The following is a 21,899-nucleotide window of genomic DNA, read 5'->3' as shown; positions in this document are numbered from 1 at the left end:
GCTGGTAAACAAATCCTATGACAACCACATAAAGGACTCAATTTTAGTTAGCTTAAGAAAGAGAAGGCTAAGAGGTGATTTACTACAGATATCAAAAACTATCAAAGGAATTGAAAATCTCAGTCTAACAAACTATGTAAGACTTGGTTCACCTGATTTCACTCATAGTACTGGATAAAAACTCATGGGCAAACATCTTGCTTTGAATGAGGAAAAGTATTTTTCCTTCAACAGGATTGTCAATAAATAGAATGATATACCAATCAGAAAAGGCTGAAAACAGTACTACATATACATTTAAGAAAAGTGATAGATATATCACTCCAAGTCCAAGGATAACATTAGCTTTTGCTCCTCTTTAGTTGAATGAACAGTTTGCAAGCTTTATGAATCATCTGTATACCTTTCTCCTGTTACTACACTAATCTGTGAGTTTTTGATATCTTTTATCAAAATCAGCCTAAAAATGAACCACTGATCTGTTGCAGTTTGAATTATTTCATATTCCTTTGTGTTCTATGGCGCTCCTGCAGCACTAAGGAAGCTAACCGAGAGAGAAAGAGTCTATAAAGTTTAATGATGTTCAGTGTGTTTATGTGGAGAGCTTCATTGTAGTATCTGCATTGCAGACATAAAGGGTCTTAAGATAAGATTAAATGGTGTTTGTATCATCGTTGGTATGGGTGATGTCCAGGGAATAGATGCAGACAGGATAATGTAACTCGTGTATGTCTGGGATGTTTGGTTTTAGATGGGTGTATGTCTGGTTGGGTGATGTTTGTGGATAAGTTTGGAAAGTGGATGATTAGTGCCTGTCATGTGATTTTTCTTGTGTATACCTTTTGTCAGTGTTATGTCTGTTTAGGGTGGGAGGGACTGAGTGCTGGCTGCTGAAATATGATACAGGTGTAAGGTTTTCATCTCCATTTGGGGGATTGGTGGTTGATTATGGAATGGTTTTGATGTGAAGGGTCTAGTACTGCTGCAAAGAATTGAATGCTGAGCATGATGAGGTTGTATTTTTCTAAAAGATCTCTGTTTCATTGTGTCACTGGTGAGTGTTTGTAGTTCTAAGCATTCAGAGATCAGTCTGAATGCTCAATTCTGTGTGGTTTACAGCTTTGTTATATTTGCAGGCAACTAAGAGATAAGAGAGCAGGTGGTTGGAAATCACCTTCTTCTGTAAGGAACTCCAACCACCTTCTTCTGTGAGGAACTATGAGAAGATCTTCCTCTGAGGACCAGTCATCTGTAATGACACTACTTCATTAATGAAGGAAACACTAAACAAACATGAAAGATGAATTAAACCAGCTTTCTACCTCTTCAATATCTGTGGAAAGAGTGGTCCAATTGTCTGCTTCTCGAAGTGCTTGAGATGATGCCACTAAGCGACCCTTGAGGGAATCTAACTTAACTAAAGTTTGCATACTAGCTGCTGTGTTTTGCTCCACCTGTAAAAAAGAAAAAAAGACTGAACATTACAGAGAAAAATATTAGAGCTAAAGAAAATGAGGGGCACAGAGTGGATCTCCCAGTGGGAAGTTTCTTAGTTTAGCTGAGACAGCATGGGAAACTGAACACCTTTATTTTCATACATATTCGCCATTTCCCACATTAGTGAGGTAGCGTTAAGAACATAGGACTGAGCCTTCAGGGAATATCCTCACTTAACCCCCATCTCTGTTCCTTCTTTTGGAATACTAAAAAAATGGGAGGAGAGGATTTCCAGCTCCCCACTCCTTCCCCTTTTAGTTGCCTTGTACAACACACAGGGAATACATGGGAAGTATTCTTTCTCCCCTATCCCCAGGGATGATAAATGGGGTAAACCATGGAAAGGTCTGTGTGGCCTGGATGTGGCTAGGGAGCAGAGGTTTTGGTGCATTACACATGGTAGCTAGAGACTGAGTGTAAATGGGGTAGCGCTAGGAAACTGATGAAGAAAAATGGCCCATCCACTCATATACACATACATATAAATAAACACCAACATCCGCACATATATATACATATATATAACATATACAGACATATACATACACATACACAGACACATACATATATACACATGTACATATTCATATTTGCTTGCCTTCATTCATTCCTGGTGCTACCCTGCCCCACAGGAAACAGCATCGCTACCCTCTGCTTCAGTGAGGTAGCGCCAAGGAAACAGATACAAAAAGGCCACACTCATTCACACTCAGTCTCTAGCTGTCATGTGTAATGCACTGAAACCACAGCTCCCTATCCACATCCAGGCTCCACAGACCTTTCCATGGTTTACCCCAGACGCTTCTTATGCCCTGATTCAGTCCACTGACAGCACATCGACCCCGGTATACCACATCGTTCCAATTCTCTCTATTCCTTGCACGCCTCTCACCCTCCTGTATATTCAGCCCCCGATCGCTCAAAATCTTTTTCACTCCATCCTTCCACCTCCAATTTGGTCTCCCACTTCTATTTCTTCCCTCCACCTCTGACACGTATATCCTCTTTGTCAACCATTCCTCACTCATTCTCTCCATATGTCCAAACCATTTCAACAAACTCCTTTCTGCTCTCTCAACCACACTCTTTTTATTTCCACACATCTCACTTACTCTTTCATTACTTATTCAATCAAACCTCCTTACACCACATATTGTCCTCAAAGATTTCATTTCCAACACATCCATCCTCCTCCATAAAACCCTATCTATAGCCCATGCCACAAAACCGTATAACATTTTTGGACTATTTTTCCTTCAAACTTACCCAATTTTGCTCTCCGAGATAACGTTCTCTCCTTCCACACATTCTTCATTGCTCCCAGAACTTTCGTCCCCTCCCCCCACCCTGTAACTCGCTTCCGCTTCCATGATTCCATTCACTGCTAAGTCCACTCCCAGATATCTAACACACTTCACTTCCTCCAATTTTTCTCCATTCAAACTTACATCCCAATGAACTAGTCCCTCAACCCTACTGAACCTAATAACCTTGCTCTTATTCACATCTACTTTCAACTCTGTCCTTTCACACACTTTTATGAACTCAGTCACCAACTTTTGCAGTTTTTCACTCAAAATCAGCCACTAGAGCTGTATCATCGGCGAACAACAACTGACTCACTTCCCAGGCCTCTCATCCCCAACAGACTGCATACTAGCCCTTCTCTCCAAAACTCTTACATTTACCTCCCTAACCAACCCATTCATAAACAAATTAAACAACCATGGGGATATCATACAACCCTGCCACAGACTGACATTCACTGGGAACCAAACACTCTCCTCTCTTCCTACTTGTACAAATGCCTTACATCATTGGTAAAAACATTTTATTTATTATTTTGCTTTGTCGCTGTCTCCCGCGTTAGCGAGGTAGCGCAAGGAAACAGACGAAAGAATGGCCTAACCCACCCACATACACATGTATATACATACACGTCCACACACGCAAATATACATACCTATACATCTCAATGTACACATATATATACACACACGGACATATACATATACACACATGTACGTAATTCATACTATCTGCCTTTATTTGTTCCCATCGCCACCCCGCGACACATGGAATAACAACCCCCTCCCCCCTCATGTGTGCGAGGTAGCGCTAGGAAAGACACCAAAGGCCCCATTCGTTCACACTCAGTCTCTAGCTGTCATGTAACAATGCCTGTTTACCAATGGAGTCTTATCTACATCTCTTCCTTGTATATTAACTGACTGTTCTACATCTTCTATCTCACTCTTGTATTTCCCTTCACGATGAGATCATTACATAAATGTGCACTTGGGAACTTATCGTATTTCATTTTCTTTGTTTATATACATATACATACAGTCCTGGTGGAAAAACATTGTGTGCCCTACTTACAGTGTGATGCAACCTATAAAAATATCAATAAAAAAGATAAAACAAGTACACAACACCTTAGTGCTTCGTATGACGTCCCTTGCCCTTAATGCAATCCTGAAGGCACTTTGGAACACATGCTGCCTGATGCTGAAGTATGTAGAGTCAAGGTTGACCCAAATATCCTGGGTGGCAGCCTGGAACTTAGGAATGCTGGATGTATTCCATCCATAGAACTGTGACTTTATAACTGACCCACAAGTCCTTAATATGGTTAAAGTAAGGTGAGTTACCTGGCTAGTCCTGAATGTATGTCACACCACAATATGCAAACCAGTCATATATCAATTTAGCAGTGTGGCACAGTGCACCATCTTGCATAAAAATGTCACTACTAGTCTTCATAAAACAGTCAGGTATTTCACCACACAACAGCTCCAGGTATTGATTCTGATTCATAGTCACATTTCAAGGTAAAAACATAAAACTTCCAACACTATTATAGCCAAAAGTACTCCAAACTATAAGTGAGTCTGGAAATTTTACAGTTGCTTGAATGTACTTAAGGTCTTATGGGTCACTACCTAGCCTCGGGTACACCTTGTCTCTACGGCTGCCAGTGACATCAAATGTAGCCTCACCAGACCACAACACCTTCTTCCACTTTTCGTCATCCAACTGCAAATAATTCTTGGCAAATGCGTGTCTATTCTTGTGCTGGTGGTCTGTCAGAGGTGGTTTCTTGTGAGGCATACACCTCTTTAATTTCAAGTCATCATGAAGTCAAATATGAACAGTACATACAGATGCATGACCAAGTAGCCTAGGGTTTTCTTCCTTCAACTGTCATGCTGAAATAAGTGGATTCTTGTCTACTTGACATTGGATAATCTTGAGAGTGCATTGGGAAGTGACATGAAGTCATCCAGGTCAATTCTTCTTGGTAAGAATGTCAATGCCAACACCATGATTGAAGAGCTTTGTCTATCTTTGCACACTTCAGATTGCCTGCCCTGTAGTTTCAATTATTTCTTTATAACACTTCTCTGTCTTGCACATGGCTACAATAGCAGCAATATCCTCTTTAGACAAGTCTTTAGGGCCAGGCACTGCAGCACAAATTCACCACAAAGCACACGTGGGTAGGATAAAAAAGCAGATGTCAGGGGGACAACAGAAAAAAACATTTACCCACCACAGTAGCTCCAAGCAGACTGATCACCTCCTGCTGCTATCCAGGGGCCCCCCTCCCAACACCGTCCATGAGCTACCCCACTATTTTTCAACATTTCAGTCATGTTTTGGGGGTATGATACAGAGGCAAAAAATACTGACATGGCCCTATCACACCAATTTTTTCTGCCAGGATTGTATGTGCACATGCACATAGTCATACCTGCTCACCTTCATCCCATTCCTGGCACTACCCTGCCCCAAAGGTATCAGCATCGCCACCCCTTGCATCAGCACTCCTTTCACCCCTCTGCATGTTTGGGCCCTGACCGCTCAAAATGTTTTTCATCCGATCCTTCCATCTCCAATTTTGTCTCCTTGTTCTTCTTTTTCCCTCCACTTCTGACACACATCCTCTCTGTCAACCTTTCCTCATTCATTCTCTCCATATGTCAAAACCATTTCAGCACAACCTCTTTGGCTGTCAATCACACTATTACCACACCTCCCTCTTACCCTTTCATTGCTTAATCACACCACATCACACTACATACTGTCCTCAACTATTTCATTTGCAACAAGTCCACCCTCCTCTGCACAAACTTACCTACAGCCCATGCCTCATATCCATACATCATTGTTTGGACTAACTTTCAATCATACCCATATTCGCTCTCCCAGATAACGATTTATCTTTCCATGCATGCTTCAGCACTATTAGAACCTTTAAGGTTACTATCAAGTGTGAACAAATTTCACAGACACAAAAAGAGAAAAGCAATAAAAATTCTTTAAACCAATATCTATCATTTGGGACATGCTAATGCGTACAGAAAAGTAAATGTAGATTTCAGGTAAGTACTCAGAAGCTCACTTTTTTGTTTTGGATAAAGAAATCAATATATATCTATTACTTTCTGAATACTAGCAAGAGGAAGCTAATATAATTCATGAGATAAATGAAAATAATTTTTAGCCAATGTCTTTTTAAATCAAGAAATTAGTTATCACTTTCATGCTATATCATACAAAAATTAAGATAAAGACCTCAAAGTCAAAGTTAAAACCAGATGCTTCAAATATCCTTTCAAGAATGTGTAAATCAGCAAAAACACAGAATCTGAGGCATAATTGGCATATAAAACCTATCAATACTTGCAAGAATTCTGTATATCCTGATGTTTATCTATCTAGCTATCTATCTATATCTCTGTAACCATGGCAATGGAATCTTCAAAACTGAACTTTTTGCCACTTTTTAGCCTTTTGTGCCTCACTCTTAACAGGCCACTAGCAGAGGGCAACTCTAGTGCAGTGTTTTCATTGGCTCCTACCTAATGTTCCTATCAACTACTGCTACTGAAAGTGTCAGCCTAATGTTCCAACCTACATTCCTATAAATTCTACCTAATGCTCCCATCTAATGTTCCAACCTACATTCCTATTAATTCTAACTAATGCTCCCATCAAATGTTCCTACCACTAAATCTACCTAATGCTCCTGTGTTCCTACATACTACTTTTATCTATCACCCATTTCATTCCACCAAAAGGCAGGGCTAGCACGTAGAGCTCATCACAGGAAAAATTTAGTGATGAAAAATGACTTGTGTGAATTAACCACTGTTATGTGTGACATAAAGAGATTGTATATTTGTGGACAGAATGCCAGCAGTCCATGTGTGGTGAGGCAAAAAGAAAAGACAGCTACCTGGGTCAAAAGAGTGCAACTTGGCAACCAGTGAAGTGCTGGCTCACAACACAGCTATCACTAACACTCCCATTATCCACAAAGGTAGTACCAGTAATAAGCTTCCCTGGATAGATGTTGTTTATGTATCTTTATGAAAGTATGTTTACAGTGTATCCTGCTAAACCCAAGCACTTTTACTTGCCAAATCCTCCTGAACCTGAACAATTTGAAAACTTACCAATGTCCAAGATTTGTCCAGTTTACAGGAAAAATGAGGCATTTCTGGGTTGTGAAGCAATTAATGGGAAAAGGTATTTTTTCTAAACCCCGAATATGTCACAAACATGAACCGGAAAATTGCAAGGAAATTATCTAAGTCTGGAAGGACATCAGATTTTCTCCTAAACACAGAATACATCCCAATCATAACAATCTTCATCTGGGAAAAGGAGAATATGCTGTACTGACAGAATTTGGTATTCCTACCTTTTCTATGTCTTGTCTAACACTGTTCATCTGATTCTTGAGGACAGCAACTTCATGTCCCAGTGATTCAATATCTCTTAGCACCCGTGGTATGCTACTCACAACCTGAAAATCATCAATATTTTCTGAAATATTTTCATTGTATGATCACAAGACAGGATTACAATATGTTTTTCAAAATGTGAGAAGTCCAGATAGTCCATCACACACACATGATAATCCTTGAAAAATCTATAAAAAATTATACCACACTTAAACAACAGAATATCACACCTGCTGACTTGTCTCCTCAAGTGCATTGTTTACTTCTTGTATGGCTAACTGCAGTCGCATCACCAAGGATGAAGCATATTGCTGAAATATTACAAAACATTAACAAGAAATGAAGAAGGCATCTTCGTTAAGGCTACTTCTTTGACAAAAATCAAACTGAAAATCAAAATACAACATTCAACTCATTTATACAAGAGCTGTCACCAAAACATTAGGGAAAAGTTCCAGTTAAGCAGCACCTCCTGAATCATCTAGGTGAAGTTTTCAAAAGTTTTATCAATTCTTAAATGCACTTCCACTACATCTAAAGTATACAATCCTAAATTTTCCCTTACTTCAAAGCCCTAACCACTATCAACTTATAAATATCATCATAGATATAAAATGTTCCACAACATAGTGCAAAAAAAAATTTCTGACAATACAATATACAGTAATATCATTGTTAAAATAAAATTAATGAAATCCTGAAGTGACTGAGGCAGCACCCATAAATTGAAGTTCCACTGAATATTACAAGTTAAATACATAAATTCATGTGAGAAACTGCAGAAGCTGGTGACTGAGTTTGGTAAAGTGTGTGGAAGAAGAAAGTTAAGAGTAAATGTGAATAAGAGCAAGGTTATTAGGTACAGTAGGGTTGAGGGTCAAGTCAATTGGGAGGTGAGTTTGAATGGAGAAAAACTGGAGGAAGTGAAGTGTTTTAGATATCTGGGAGTGGATCTGTCAGCGGATGGAACCATGGAAGCGGAAGTGGATCATAGGGTGGGGGAGGGGGCGAAAATTTTGGGAGCCTTGAAAAATGTGTGGAAGTCGAGAACATTATCTCGGAAAGCAAAAATGGGTATGTTTGAAGGAATAGTGGTTCCAACAATGTTGTATGGTTGCGAGGCGTGGGCTATGGATAGAGTTGTGCGCAGGAGGATGGATGTGCTGGAAATGAGATGTTTGAGGACAATGTGTGGTGTGAGGTGGTTTGATCGAGTAAGTAACGTAAGGGTAAGAGAGATGTGTGGAAATAAAAAGAGCGTGGTTGAGAGAGCAGAAGAGGGTGTTTTGAAATGGTTTGGGCACATGGAGAGAATGAGTGAGGAAAGATTGACCAAGAGGATATATGTGTCGGAGGTGGAGGGAACGAGGAGAAGAGGGAGACCAAATTGGAGGTGGAAAGATGGAGTGAAAAAGATTTTGTGTGATCGGGGCCTGAACATGCAGGAGGGTGAAAGGAGGGCAAGGAATAGAGTGAATTGGAGCGATGTGGTATACAGGGTTTGACGTGCTGTCAGTGGATTGAATCAAGGCATGTGAAGCGTCTGGGGTAAACCATGGAAAGCTGTGTAGGTATGTATATTTGCGTGTGTGGACGTGTGTATGTACATGTGTATGGGGGGGGGGTTGGGCCATTTCTTTCGTCTGTTTCCTTGCGCTACCTCGCAAACGCGGGAGACAGCGACAAAGTAAAAAAAAAAAAAAAAAAAAAAAAAAAAAATACATAAATTTAAACATAGTGTTTATGCACCTAATTTCTCAGAAAAAGTTATCATGTCTACAGACTATGGAACATGGAGGCCATCTATAACACTGCCCAAAACAATGCTGTTTTGTTTTAAACATCCTTAATCACTTAGGTAACATAGAATCACTTTAAGTTACGAAGTTCCATTTTTAAAAGATCAATCTGCTTTCAAGTAGCTGATGAGAAGGAGTTACTTACATCACATGGAGATGTCAAATAATGGTTTAATGGACCTAGAATAACAAGCTGATGATGAAACTCTTTCTGCTGATACACCATTCCAGAAAATTTTAACCATAAAAACAAATGTCTGAAGCTTTCCAGCTTATCAGAGAAACAAAGACCATTTTCAGCAAGAATGATCCTTGGAGAGGACACAGTTCCCAAGTTGAATAGCTGGTAGCTGATGCTATTCATTAATGTAATGATATTTATCAACACAAGAAAAGAAAGTCTTTGAATACATTTTTCAAGATCAAAGCAAAGCAGCAAGAGAAGCTGGAAAAGTCTTGATATTCAAGTTCCCTTAAAAGTTCACCAACAGTTTCATTTGCAGACACTACTGCTCCTTCATCAATCTAACACCAGTCCTTGCCCCCCACATAAACGAGCTTCTCCATTTTTGGTGAGCGTTCATGTCATTCATAGTGTACTTCATATCAAAACGGCACGTGACACGTCTGGGGTAAACCATATAGATGTGGAAAGGGAGCTGTGGTTTCGATGCATTACACATGACAGCTAGAGACTGAGTGTGAACAACTGTGACCTTTGTTGTCTTTTCCTAGCACTACATCGTGCACGCACGGGGGTTGAGGGGTGCCATTTCATGTGTGGTGGGGTGGTGACAGGAATGGATGAAGGCAGCAAGTATAAATACATAGATGTGTATATATTTATATTTATATGTCTGAAACGTTGAAATGTATAGGTATGTATGTGTGCATGTGTGAGCATTATGTATAAACATGTGTATGTGGGTGGGTTGGGCCATTCTTTCATCTGTTTCCTTGTGCTACCTCGCTAACACGAGAGACAGCGACAAAGTAAAATAAATAAATGAATGAATAAATAAGTAAATATATATATATATATATATATATATATATATATATATATATATATATATTTTTTTTTTTTCTTTTTTTTTTTTTGCCGGTCTCCCGCGTTTGCGAGGTAGCGCAAGGAAACAGACGAAAGAAATGGCCCAACCCACCACCATACACATGTATATACATACGTCCACACACGCAAATATACATACCTACACAGCTTTCCATGGTTTACCCCAGACGCTTCACATGCGCTGATTCAATCCACTGACTGCACGTCAACCCCGGTATACCACATCGATCCAATTCACTCTATTCCTTGCCCTCCTTTCACCCTCCTGCATGTTCAGGCCCCGATCACACAAAATCTTTTTCACTCCATCTTTCTACCTCCAATTTGGTCTCCCACTTCTCCTCGTTCCCTCCACCTCCGACACATATATCCTCTTGGTCAATCTTTCCTCACTCATTCTCTCCATGTGCCCAAACCATTTCAAAACATCCTCTTCTGCTCTCTCAACCACGCTCTTTTTATTTCCACACATCTCTCTTACCCTTATGTTACTTACTCGATCAAACCACCTCACACCACACATCTCAAACATCTCATTTCCAGCACATCCATCCTCCTGCGCACAACTCTATCCATAGCCCACGACTCGCAACCATACAACATTGTTGGAACCACTATTCCTTCAAACATACCCATTTTTGCTTTCTGAGATAATGTTCTCGACTTCCACACATTCTTCAAGGCTCCCAGGATTTTCACCCCCTCCCCCACCATATGATCCACTTACGCCTTCTACGACATGCAGGGAATACGTGGGAAGTATTCTTAATCCCCTATCCCCAGGGATAATATATATATATATATATATAGGTTTGGATGGTATTGCAGTGGAATTTATTAAAAAAGGGGGTGACTGTATTGTTGACTGGTTGGTAAGGTTATTTAATGTATGTATGACTCATGGTGAGGTGCCTGAGGATTGGCGGAATGCGTGCATAGTGCCATTGTACAAAGGCAAAGGGGATAAGAGTGAGTGCTCAAATTACAGAGGTATAAGTTTGTTGAGTATTCCTGGTAAATTATATGGGAGGGTATTGATTGAGAGGGTGAAGGCATGTACAGAGCATCAGATTGGGGAAGAGCAGTGCGGTTTCAGAAGTGGTAGAGGAAGTGTGGATCAGGTGTTTGCTTTGAAGAATGTATGTGAGAAATACTTAGAAAAGCAAATGCATTTGTATGTAGCATTTATGGATCTGGAGAAGGCATATGATAGAGTTGATAGAGATGCTCTGTGGAAGGTATTAAGAATATATGGTGTGGGAGGCAAGTTGTTAGAAGCAGTGAAAAGTTTTTATCGAGGATGTAAGGCATGTGTACGTGTAGGAAGAGAGGAAAGTGATTGGTTCTCAGTGAATGTAGGTTTGCGGCAGGGGTGTGTGATGTCTCCATGGTTGTTTAATTTGTTTATGGATGGGGTTGTAAGGGAGGTAAATGCAAGAGTCCTGGAAAGAGGGGCAAGTATGAAGTCTGTTGGGGATGAGAGAGCTTGGGAAGTGAGTCAGTTGTTGTTCGCTGATGATACAGCGCTGGTGGCTGATTCATGTGAGAAACTGCAGAAGCTGGTGACTGAGTTTGGTAAAGTGTGTGGAAGAAGAAAGTTGAGAGTAAATGTGAATAAGAGCAAGGTTATTAGGTACAGTAGGGGTGAGGGTCAAGTCAATTGGGAGGTGAGTTTGAATGGAGAAAAACTGGAGGAAGTGAAGTGTTTTAGATATCTGGGAGTGGATCTGTCAGCGGATGGAACCATGGAAGCGGAAGTGGATCATAGGGTGGGGGAGGGGGCGAATATTTTGGGAGCCTTGAAAAATGTGTGGAAGTCGAGAACATTATCTCGGAAAGCAAAAATGGGTATGTTTGAGGGAATAGTGGTTCCAACAATGTTGTATGGTTGCGAGGCGTGGGCTATGGATAGAGATGTGCGCAGGAGGATGGATGTGCTGGAAATGAGATGTTTGAGGACAATGTGTGGTGTGAGGTGGTTTGATCGAGTAAGTAACGTAAGGGTAAGAGAGATGTGTGGAAATAAAAAGAGCGTGGTTGAGAGAGCAGAAGAGGGTGTTTTGAAATGGTTTGGGCACATGGAGAGAATGAGTGAGGAGAGATTGACCAAGAGGATATATGTGTCGGAGGTGGAGGGAACGAGGAGAAGAGGGAGACCAAATTGGAGGTGGAAAGATGGAGTGAAAAAGATTTTGTGTGATCGGGGCCTGAACATGCAGGAGGGTGAAAGGAGGGCAAGAAATAGAGTGAATTGGAGTCATGTGGTATACAGGGGTTGACGTGCTGTCAGTGGATTGAAGCAAGGCATGTGAAGCGTCTGGGGTAAACCATGGAAAGCTGTGTAGGTATGTATATTTGCGTGTGTGGACGTGTGTATGTACATGTGTATGGGGGGGGGTTGGGCCATTTCTTTCGTCTGTTTCCTTGCGCTACCTCGCAAACGCGGGAGACAGCGACAAAGTATAAAAAAAAAAAAAAAAAAATATATATATATATATATATATATATATATATATATATATATATATATATATATATATATACATTATATATATATATATATATATATATATATATATATATATATATATATATATATATATATATATATATACTGGTGAAGAAAGGTGGTGGTGAAAGCGTTGCGGAAGATGAAATCTGGCAAGGTGGCAGGTTTGGAAGGTATTGCAACTGAATTTATTAAGAAAGGGGGTGACCATGTTTTTAATTGGTTGGTAAGAATATTCAATGTATGTATGGATCATGGTAAAATGCCTGAGGATTGGCAGAATGTGTGTATAGTGCCACTGTACAAAGGAAAAGGGGATAAAGGTGAGTGGTCAAACTACGTGGGAAGTATTCTTAATCCCCTATCCCCAGGGATAATATATATATATATATATATATATTCCTGGTAAATTATATGGGAGGGTATTGATTGAGAGGGTGAAGGCATGTACAGAGCATCAGATTGGGGAAGAGCAGTGTGGTTTCAGAAGTGGTAGAGGATGTGTGGATCAGGTGTTTGCTTTGAAGAATGTATGTGAGAAATACTTAGAAAAGCAAATGGATTTGTATGTAGCATTTATGGATCTGGAGAAGGCATATGATAGAGTAGATAGAGATGCTCTGTGGAAGGTATTAAGAATATATGGTGTGGGAGGAAAGTTGTTAGAAGCAGTGAAAAGTTTTTATCGAGGATGTAAGGCATGTGTACGTGTAGGAAGAGAGGAAAGTGATTGGTTCTCAGTGAATGTAGGTTTGCGGCAGGGGTGTGTGATGTCTCCATGGTTGTTTAATTTGTTTATGGATGGGGTTGTTAGGGAGGTAAATGCAAGAGTTTTGGAAAGAGGGGCAAGTATGAAGTCTGTTGGGGATGAGAGAGCTTGGGAAGTGAGTCAGTTGTTGTTCGCTGATGATACAGCGCTGGTGGCTGATTCATGTGAGAAACTGCAGAAGCTGGTGACTGAGTTTGGTAAAGTGTGTGGAAGAAGAAAGTTAAGAGTAAATGTGAATAAGAGCAAGGTTATTAGGTACAGTAGGGTTGAGGGTCAAGTCAATTGGGAGGTGAGTTTGAATGGAGAAAAACTGGAGGAAGTGAAGTGTTTTAGATATCTGGGAGTGGATCTGGCAGCGGATGGAACCATGGAAGCGGAAGTGGATCATAGGGTGGGGGAGGGGGCGAAAATTCTGGGGGCCTTGAAGAATGTGTGGAAGTCGAGAACATTATCTCGGAAAGCAAAAATGGGTATGTTTGAAGGAATAGTGGTTCCAACAATGTTGTATGGTTGCGAGGCATGGGCTATGGATAGAGTTGTGCGCAGGAGGATGGATGTGCTGGAAATGAGATGTTTGAGGACAATGTGTGGTGTGAGGTGGTTTGATCGAGTGAGTAACGTAAGGGTAAGAGAGATGTGTGGAAATAAAAAGAGCGTGGTTGAGAGAGCAGAAGAGGGTGTTTTGAAGTGGTTTGGGCACATGGAGAGAATGAGTGAGGAAAGATTGACCAAGAGGATATATGTGTCGGAGGTGGAGGGAACGAGGAGAAGAGGGAGACCAAATTGGAGGTGGAAAGATGGAGTGAAAAAGATTTTGTGTGATCGGGGCCTGAACATGCAGGAGGGTGAAAGGAGGGCAAGGAATAGAGTGAATTGGAGCGATGTGGTATACCGGGGTTGACGTGCTGTCAGTGGATTGAATCAAGGCATGTGAAGCGTCTGGGGTAAACCATGGAAAGCTGTGTAGGTATGTATATTTGCGTGTGTGGACGTATGTATATACATGTGTATGGGGGGGTTGGGCCATTTCTTTTGTCTGTTTCCTTGCGCTACCTCGCAAACGCGGGAGACAGCGACAAAGTATAAAAAAAAAAAAAAAAAAAAAAATATATATATATATATATATATATATATATATATATATATATATATATATATATATATATACATTATATATATATATATATATATATATATATATATATATATATATATATATATATATATATATATATATATACATTATATATATATATATATATATATATATATATATATATATATATATACCATTATATATATATATATATATATATATATATATATATATATATATATATATATATATATATATATATATACTGGTGAAGAAAGGTGGTGGTGAAAGCGTTGCGGAAGATGAAATCTGGCAAGGTGGCAGGTTTGGAAGGTATTGCAACTGAATTTATTAAGAAAGGGGGTGACCATGTTTTTAATTGGTTGGTAAGAATATTCAATGTATGTATGGATCATGGTAAAATGCCTGAGGAATGGCAGAATGTATGTATAGTGCCACTGTACAAAGGAAAAGGGGATAAAGGTGAGTGGTCAAACTACAGAGGCATGTTTGTTCAGTATTCCTGAAAAATTGTATGAGAGGGGTATTGAGTGAGAGGGTGAATGATCTTTTTTAAAAACTTAAAGGTTGTGATCAGGTCATCCCCTCATTCTTCTCTCTCCTAAGGTGGGCAAGTCTAAAGCCTTTAGCCTTTCCCTGTACCTTAGCTCTCTCAATTCTGGTACCATCTTTGTTGCCTTCCTCTGGACCTTCTCTATTTTCTTTATGTACTTCTTTAGGTGCAGTGACCAAACCTCAGAAGCATGTTCTATATTTGGGCTTATGTAGGATACAATCATCTTACTAAATATTCACTTATCCATATAACTGAAATCTATTCTGATATTCACGAACAGACAATTTGTCTCCTTTACCATTCTCCTAATTATGGCAACAGATTAGGGATGATGTTGACTCCCAGGAATCTTGAATCGTATTGCCTGTTAGACAATAACCATACCGAGACTTTCTTTCACTTTTTCCCATTATCATTACTTTATATTTGCCTGGGTTGAAACAAGGCATGTGAAGCATCTTAGATAAACCATGGAAAAGTCTGGGGGGGCCTGGCTGTGGATAGGAAGCTGTGGTTTTGGTGCGTTACACATGACAGCTAAAGAATGAATGTGAGTGGATGTGGCCTTTCTGCATCTGTTCTTGATGCTACCTTGATAACGTAGGAAATGGCAGTCAAGTTTAAAAAATAGTACCACACCAACTTTGGAGTCTGTTTAGGTGTGTGTGTGTGTGTGTGTGTGTGTGTGTGTGTGTGTGTGTGTGTGTGTGTTTGTGTGTGCAAATGAGTGTTATTTCACAGCAAATAGAGCAATAATACATAAGAACTCAAAAAATAACAGGTGCTTATCACTTACATCTCGGTTTTGTTGGGCCTCCTGACTGCGGAACACATTGTTTATCCAGTCCTTGGGATCAAAGTTCTCCTGAGAAAAGGCTGTCAAGTCCTGCAGTAAGTATGACAACATATTAGGATATTAACAGCTGCTGTTATCTTTGCTAAGGAATATAATCAAACAAGTGCTAAGGAGAGAATGTAATCTCGAAGGGCAAAAATAGGTATGTCTGAAGGTAAAGTTGTCCCAATATTATATGGATACGAGGCATCGGCTATAGAAAAGGCTGTGTGGAGTAGGATGGATGTGTTGGAAATGAAATGTAGGACAATATGTGGTGTGAGGTGGTTTGATTAAGTAATGAATGGGTATGAGAGTGTTATAATGAAAAGAGTGTAGTTGAGAGCTGGAGAGGGGTGTGCTGAAATGGGAAGACCAACTTGGAGGTGGAAGGATGGTGTGAAAAAGGTTTTGAGTGATTGGGGCCTGAACATACACAAGGGTGAAAAGCATGCAAGGGATGGAGTGAACTGGAATGATGTGGTATACTGGGTTGATGTGCTATTAAAGCATGCAAAGGATGGAGTGAACTGTAATGATGTGGTATACTGGGTTGATGTGCTATTAAAGGACTAAATCTGAGCATGCGAGGCATCTGGAGTAAACCACTGAAAGGTCTGTGTCCTGGTTATGGATAGATAGCTGTGGTTTTGATGCATTACACATGACAGCTACAAAATGAATATAGGTGTACGTGGCCAGGCATCACCTTGTTCACATGGAAAACTGAGCAGCCGGGTGGACTAAGGAATGACCCCAAGCAGCCTGTAAATGCATTGCTATCTCATTCATGAAATTAGATCACTATGAAAAACATGTATTCCACTTAACTGCATCATGGATAATATGGTTAAAAAAGTAAAGAGTAAATTCTAATGCTCACAGAGATATCAGAATCTGACCCTGTATTAAACAGATCCTTTAACGGGTAATTCAAACCCTACATCTTTATACACATCTGAGCTCACCAGACATATTTGCAAAACTCACATTCAGTATGATTCACACATTTCAATGCATGGTGACATTCTGTGGAATGCATGATTTATATTAATACAGATTATTTCTAGTCCTCGGAGGCAATTTTTTTTTATGTATCACAGCTTCATTCAGATTGTATAGTGATTTTTAAACCATATAGAGCTCTACTAAAATTCAAACAAGCCCCAGATGAATGTTTGATTTCAGCTGTCCACAGGACGGCCACTTTTCTAATGTGCTTGCATTATGCATAAGAACACTAGGAAATGATGTTGGAAGTCCAAGTACATTCCCCCTCTTCGTATTCTAATTAATAGATTCAGACGAAAGTGCTCCCAATGAATTCCTTATACTGTCAATTGTTGATTTGGACTGCTTTCATTTAATATATTCCCTCTGTTTCAAAACCCTACCCAATTTATGGGAACTTACAATTATTGGAGTAAGACGGGCTATACCCTAAAATCATTCTCTACATAATCTCACGAGAGTACAATCCAATGGTACCACTTTCGTCAAAGTCTCTCTATTGGAACACATGCGTCTGTATGTAGACAAATTACCTAAATTACATCTTTACTTGTCAGTCAACAGTACAACTATGTAAGGCAAGACATCTACCGTGTATCTCATTGCTCTTTGAAGTTAGGTTGAAAAAACTGAAAATCCAACAAGCCCATAAACTAACTTTTCGCCCGTCAAATGCAAAATACCCTGATATTTACCATGTCAACGAAATCCCTCGAAAAACTGACGTAATTTGATTAACTGGTTTATCAGTCAGACTGACACTTCATCTGCTTCCAGTTACTAAATACGGATTATCTTTTTACTTGTTTTTCCTTGAATTTTCGTTTACTGCTGCGTTTATACTTTCATGTCGATGTCTTTAACTAAAACTGAATTAGAGTATTTCATTTGGACTTTATCAACTTGGGCTGACAACTGTCCGTCAAAAGTTTGTTTATTTCTGCAACGTCAGCTGTTGTCTGTAAAAAACGGGAATATTTGCCGGGTGATTTAAATTGTACTTCGAAAAGAAGGAAAAGATCAGTTCGATCAAGATTTCACGTTACTCGTTTACTGTACATTGGAGTGAATGTAAGAGAATTCACTCAGGAAGTATTTCTCTTTCGAGTAAAGTGAGTGGTCAGAAAATTTTTGTTTTGCATACTGTTGTACAGTTCAGTTCCAATAAAAGTCTTTTGTCAATTCGACATAACTTTATATAGTCACTAAAAGTTATTCTAACTGAGCTACTACATCATTCAACGATAGTTTTTTAAAGTAGTGCGAAAGGGTAAGAGCCATATTTCTAGCTGGGTGGGTGGTAACCTACATAGTGTTCGAGTTTTTAATTGATTGCCTCTGCGATTCAAACATCAATATTGACGAGAATCATATGGACGGATTTGCTATACTTAGCTAAACGTTCTATTCCATCTGCAACGACAACTTTTGATAATGTGAGGTTGCGTTTCTTGGGGTTTTTTTTTGGACTACTTGGGATGTTATTGACTTTTACTTCACTTTTCATCTTCAATCAGCGAAGCCGTTGAATTGTCTCCCTTCTGAAAAAATGCAGAGGTAGTATGTGGAGTGGGTCTGGCAACAATGATCAAGGCATTATGTGGCGAGGATCTGGCAATAATGATAGAGGCGTCGTGTGATATGAGTTCTGGCAACACTGTGTAGCAGATGTAAACAAACATACTTGGTGAAGGTGCTGAAAAAAAATTAGAGAATTACTTGATTGTATGAGTTTATTTATAAACGTAAGTGTTGTCAGGAAAATGGCTTGGCTTAAAAGTGGTTCTGCATGAAAATAAAATGAATAACAAATATACTTTAGAATACTGTCAGTATGATTAATTTTAGAAGCTTAATATAAACCTTAAAGCATGCAAATTTATAAACCCCTGTGAAAGATGAAAAGATAGGTAATATTACAGTTTCTATTGAAAGATGATTACTTAAAGCTTATTGATGTATAGTGCCTTGTTGCATATTTTAGTGGTATCACAACAGTTGTTTTAAAGAATATTGTACAATATTAATTTCTGTTGCTGTCTTCATGATTCAGTATAATACATATATATTTTGCCAAGAGGAACCTAACTGACTAGTAAAACTCTATGGCTTAAGCAGTTATATTAGCACTGATAGAAATCAGGTAATTATATTCTTTTACCTGTGCCAAACTGTTATCATTCTGTTTGACTTTAAAAAAGTTTTAGATATAGAAAATTGGACAAACAAATTAGTAATACTCAGTTTTAGCCAAAACAACTAGATTATGTTTAGCTTTTGTTGGAGGGGAGCACCCATTGCTGACCCTAGAATACCTATTGTAATCCATAGAGGGATAAAGACAAATAAATATTGAATGAGAAGCATGGAGCTGGCTAGCTATCTTTCATTATTGCTCATTTCTTCCAACATGTCCACTGGACTTTATCTAATTTTTTAGTGAAAATTAATTATTATTATCATTATCATTATTATTATTGTAATTGTTATTGTTATTATCTTCTCCAGCAACTCCTTGGTATGTATTTCAGATTTTTCAACAAATTTTTCAGATATAGGGTAATCAAAGGAAATGGGTTGGGTCGTGCAACTAAAGTAAATGCTTACCAAAAGTCATATCAGTGGATTGGTGCAGTTAGCGGAGCTTTTCCTTACGCAGAAAATGTTAGGCTCCATTAGGCTTTTTTGGGTTGGTATTATCCTGCTTTAAATTCGTAGATGTGAAAAGAACAGTATTGAATGTGAAAATACCAATTTAAACTAACTTGATTGTGACTTTTATAGTGGTGTATGTGTCGGTATGATTTTCATCATTTTGGGTACATTGATACTCTATAGTAGCTGCACCTGGAAATTCATTGTTGTGATAAACATTTGTCACTGTCACATCAACATTGTTCTGGATACTGAACTTACGCTTTATCATACTTAAAAAAATCTACTATCATATGTAAAGATATTAGTAGTTATCAAGTTTCTTCTCATTGGTGAGGTATATTATATTTATTATGTGTATTGGGTTTTGTTTCATTATTTTATTGCTCAGGGTGGAATACACTAAACCTTTGTGTATCTGAAGTGATTCATGCTGGGGTTTTGCAGACATTTTAATTTTCCAGATATCTGACTCTTTGATTGCTGTAGTAGGTACCTTTCAGGTTTTTGACACCAAGACTATTTGTTTGCTTCAGAAGTCACTGTATCATTTAAGCCTAAAATTATCTCCTTTATCTACACAGCTGTATCACATTCATTGTAATAGTCACATACATGCCACAGAACTCGTTAGTTAGATTTTCCTTTATTGTGAAGGAAAGAAAGCTACAATTATCATATCTCGATGTCAGAAAGAATGTATAATCTAAGCCATATTGTGTTGTTTTTTAAATTGTGATTTTTTCAGTTTAGATTATGAATGCTAAGTCTTCCCCTGTGGCATCTCCTGGCTGGATTCGGCCAGATGATGTTATGCGAGTGAGGAAGCTGAAGGCAAAGCGTCAGGCTCTTCAAGCCCGAATGATTAGTTCGGCTACTTCCCCACAGGTATCAGCACCAGCTTTTGGTCAGGGTAGTGTGCTTGATGGTCGTGATGTGAAACGAAGAAATCCTTTCAGGTAAAGTAATAGCCACTTTCTTACCTGTATGATTTAATTCTGGTTTTGATAGTAAATATTTGTGCTGGCTGAGGGACAGAATATTTTTCCATCATAGCTTCTGAGGTTTGTGTTTTGTTTAATTTCCTTGTAGATTTGTAGGGATTTAAGCATTTGGATGCACTTTGATAGCAGTGTGACTGGCCATGATGGAAAGTAGTATAGATTCATATTATTTGTTGTTTATACTGATACTTAAATGCAGACATGATGCACTTTTCATTAAGTAGCTTACACTGCAACAAGTTAGATAAGGGCAGGATTATGTTGAGGAAAGGAAAAATCTTTTGTGAAAATATTGATTTACTGCTCATGCGTTTTAGCTTCATTTTTTGTTTGTAGTAAAAGGCAGGTGCCTCACTTGTCGATGGAAATCCAGCATACTGTACTGCCATCACTGGCCATTGCATTTTGTTGTTGCTGTTGGGCATTAGACAGTAGAACTTGTGCTTCACTGACTAAAGTAATTTTTGGGAAGATTCCTAAAGCTTCACCATGTAGAACAGGAAACTGCAGATTGAGTACTAATGATTTTATATCATATCTTCCTGCACAAAGTAAGAAATATCATTTTAGTCCGGTTGATTTATGAGACATTCTTATAAGACAAGGTAGTTGTAGGTTGCAGGTTGTTTAATATATGTCTAGTGTTGTTCTTCATTGCACCATATGGTGAAGGGGATTTGAATCCATGGCAGTGCTGACTGTATATTTTTCCACTATTTTGATTGCATGGTTCAAAAAGTTTTCATATGTGGAAGTTTAAGTTAAAAGCTTTTAGGGATATGCACAAAAGAAGAGAATATCTTAAACATCCTGGGCCCAAGACTCTTCAACACCTTGCCTGCAATCATCAGAAATCCCATGGGATGCAGAGTAGAGAAGTTTTAGAGTGTCCTAGACAAGTACCTCCAAAATGAACCAGACCAGCCAGGGTGTGGGAGGTATGTCAGTTTGTGGGCTGCATCTTCTAACAGCTTGGTTAAACATCAACCCTGCCTAACAGCCAGGGCCCAGCCCGGTTGTGGGGGTAGATGACATCTGAAGACTTCACCAGGCATTTACTAGATACTGGAGTTGATTTTATGTGGGTCTTCCCTGCTGCTTCTTTAGTATATCTTCCTTTTATAACAATGCATGCTCTTTATATATAGGTTGAGATGATTCTTGCAAAAGAAGAGTTTTTTGGTTGCAGTGAAAGCTAAGGTGAATGGAAAATGTTAATTGGTAAGTGCAGAGTACACAACCAGTTTGCATGAAGGAACAGTTATCCCAGCTCCAGTTTGTGAAAGTGAAACCTACATTCGTGTAAGTTAGAATAGGCT

At 39.0% G+C, this 21,899-nt stretch overlaps 2 protein-coding genes across 4 annotated transcripts in view; one reads left to right on the top strand and one right to left on the bottom strand.

Annotated features, from left to right (window-relative positions):
* Positions 1 to 17,882, bottom strand: part of Cog7 (conserved oligomeric Golgi complex subunit 7) — a 57,020-nt gene extending 39,138 nt beyond the window's left edge. The window contains exons 1-5 of the mRNA XM_071657440.1: positions 17,617 to 17,882; positions 15,872 to 15,961; positions 7,484 to 7,564; positions 7,211 to 7,315; positions 1,323 to 1,454 (exon numbers count right to left, since the gene is read on the bottom strand). Of these exons, the coding sequence (XP_071513541.1) occupies positions 1,323 to 1,454; positions 7,211 to 7,315; positions 7,484 to 7,564; positions 15,872 to 15,961; positions 17,617 to 17,619 (411 nt within the window). The 5' untranslated portion in view covers positions 17,620 to 17,882. The remainder of the gene's footprint in view (positions 1 to 1,322; positions 1,455 to 7,210; positions 7,316 to 7,483; positions 7,565 to 15,871; positions 15,962 to 17,616) is intronic.
* A 632-nt stretch (positions 17,883 to 18,514) lies between these two features.
* Positions 18,515 to 21,899, top strand: part of hd (humpty dumpty) — a 29,302-nt gene continuing 25,917 nt past the window's right edge. The window contains exons 1-2 of one of the 3 annotated variants that reach the window (XM_071657341.1): positions 18,515 to 18,666; positions 20,325 to 20,535. In XM_071657341.1, the coding sequence (XP_071513442.1) occupies positions 20,333 to 20,535 (203 nt within the window). In that variant the 5' untranslated portion in view covers positions 18,515 to 18,666; positions 20,325 to 20,332. The remainder of the gene's footprint in view (positions 18,667 to 20,324; positions 20,536 to 21,899) is intronic. The other 2 variants (XM_071657340.1, XM_071657342.1) reach the window with 2 other exon arrangements.

The sequence above is a fragment of the Panulirus ornatus genome, chromosome 64, assembly GCF_036320965.1.
Source record: "Panulirus ornatus isolate Po-2019 chromosome 64, ASM3632096v1, whole genome shotgun sequence".
Classification (NCBI taxonomy): domain Eukaryota; kingdom Metazoa; phylum Arthropoda; class Malacostraca; order Decapoda; family Palinuridae; genus Panulirus; species Panulirus ornatus.
Note: the sequence above shows the minus strand (reverse complement) of the source record. Positions and strands in the feature narration are given on the sequence as shown.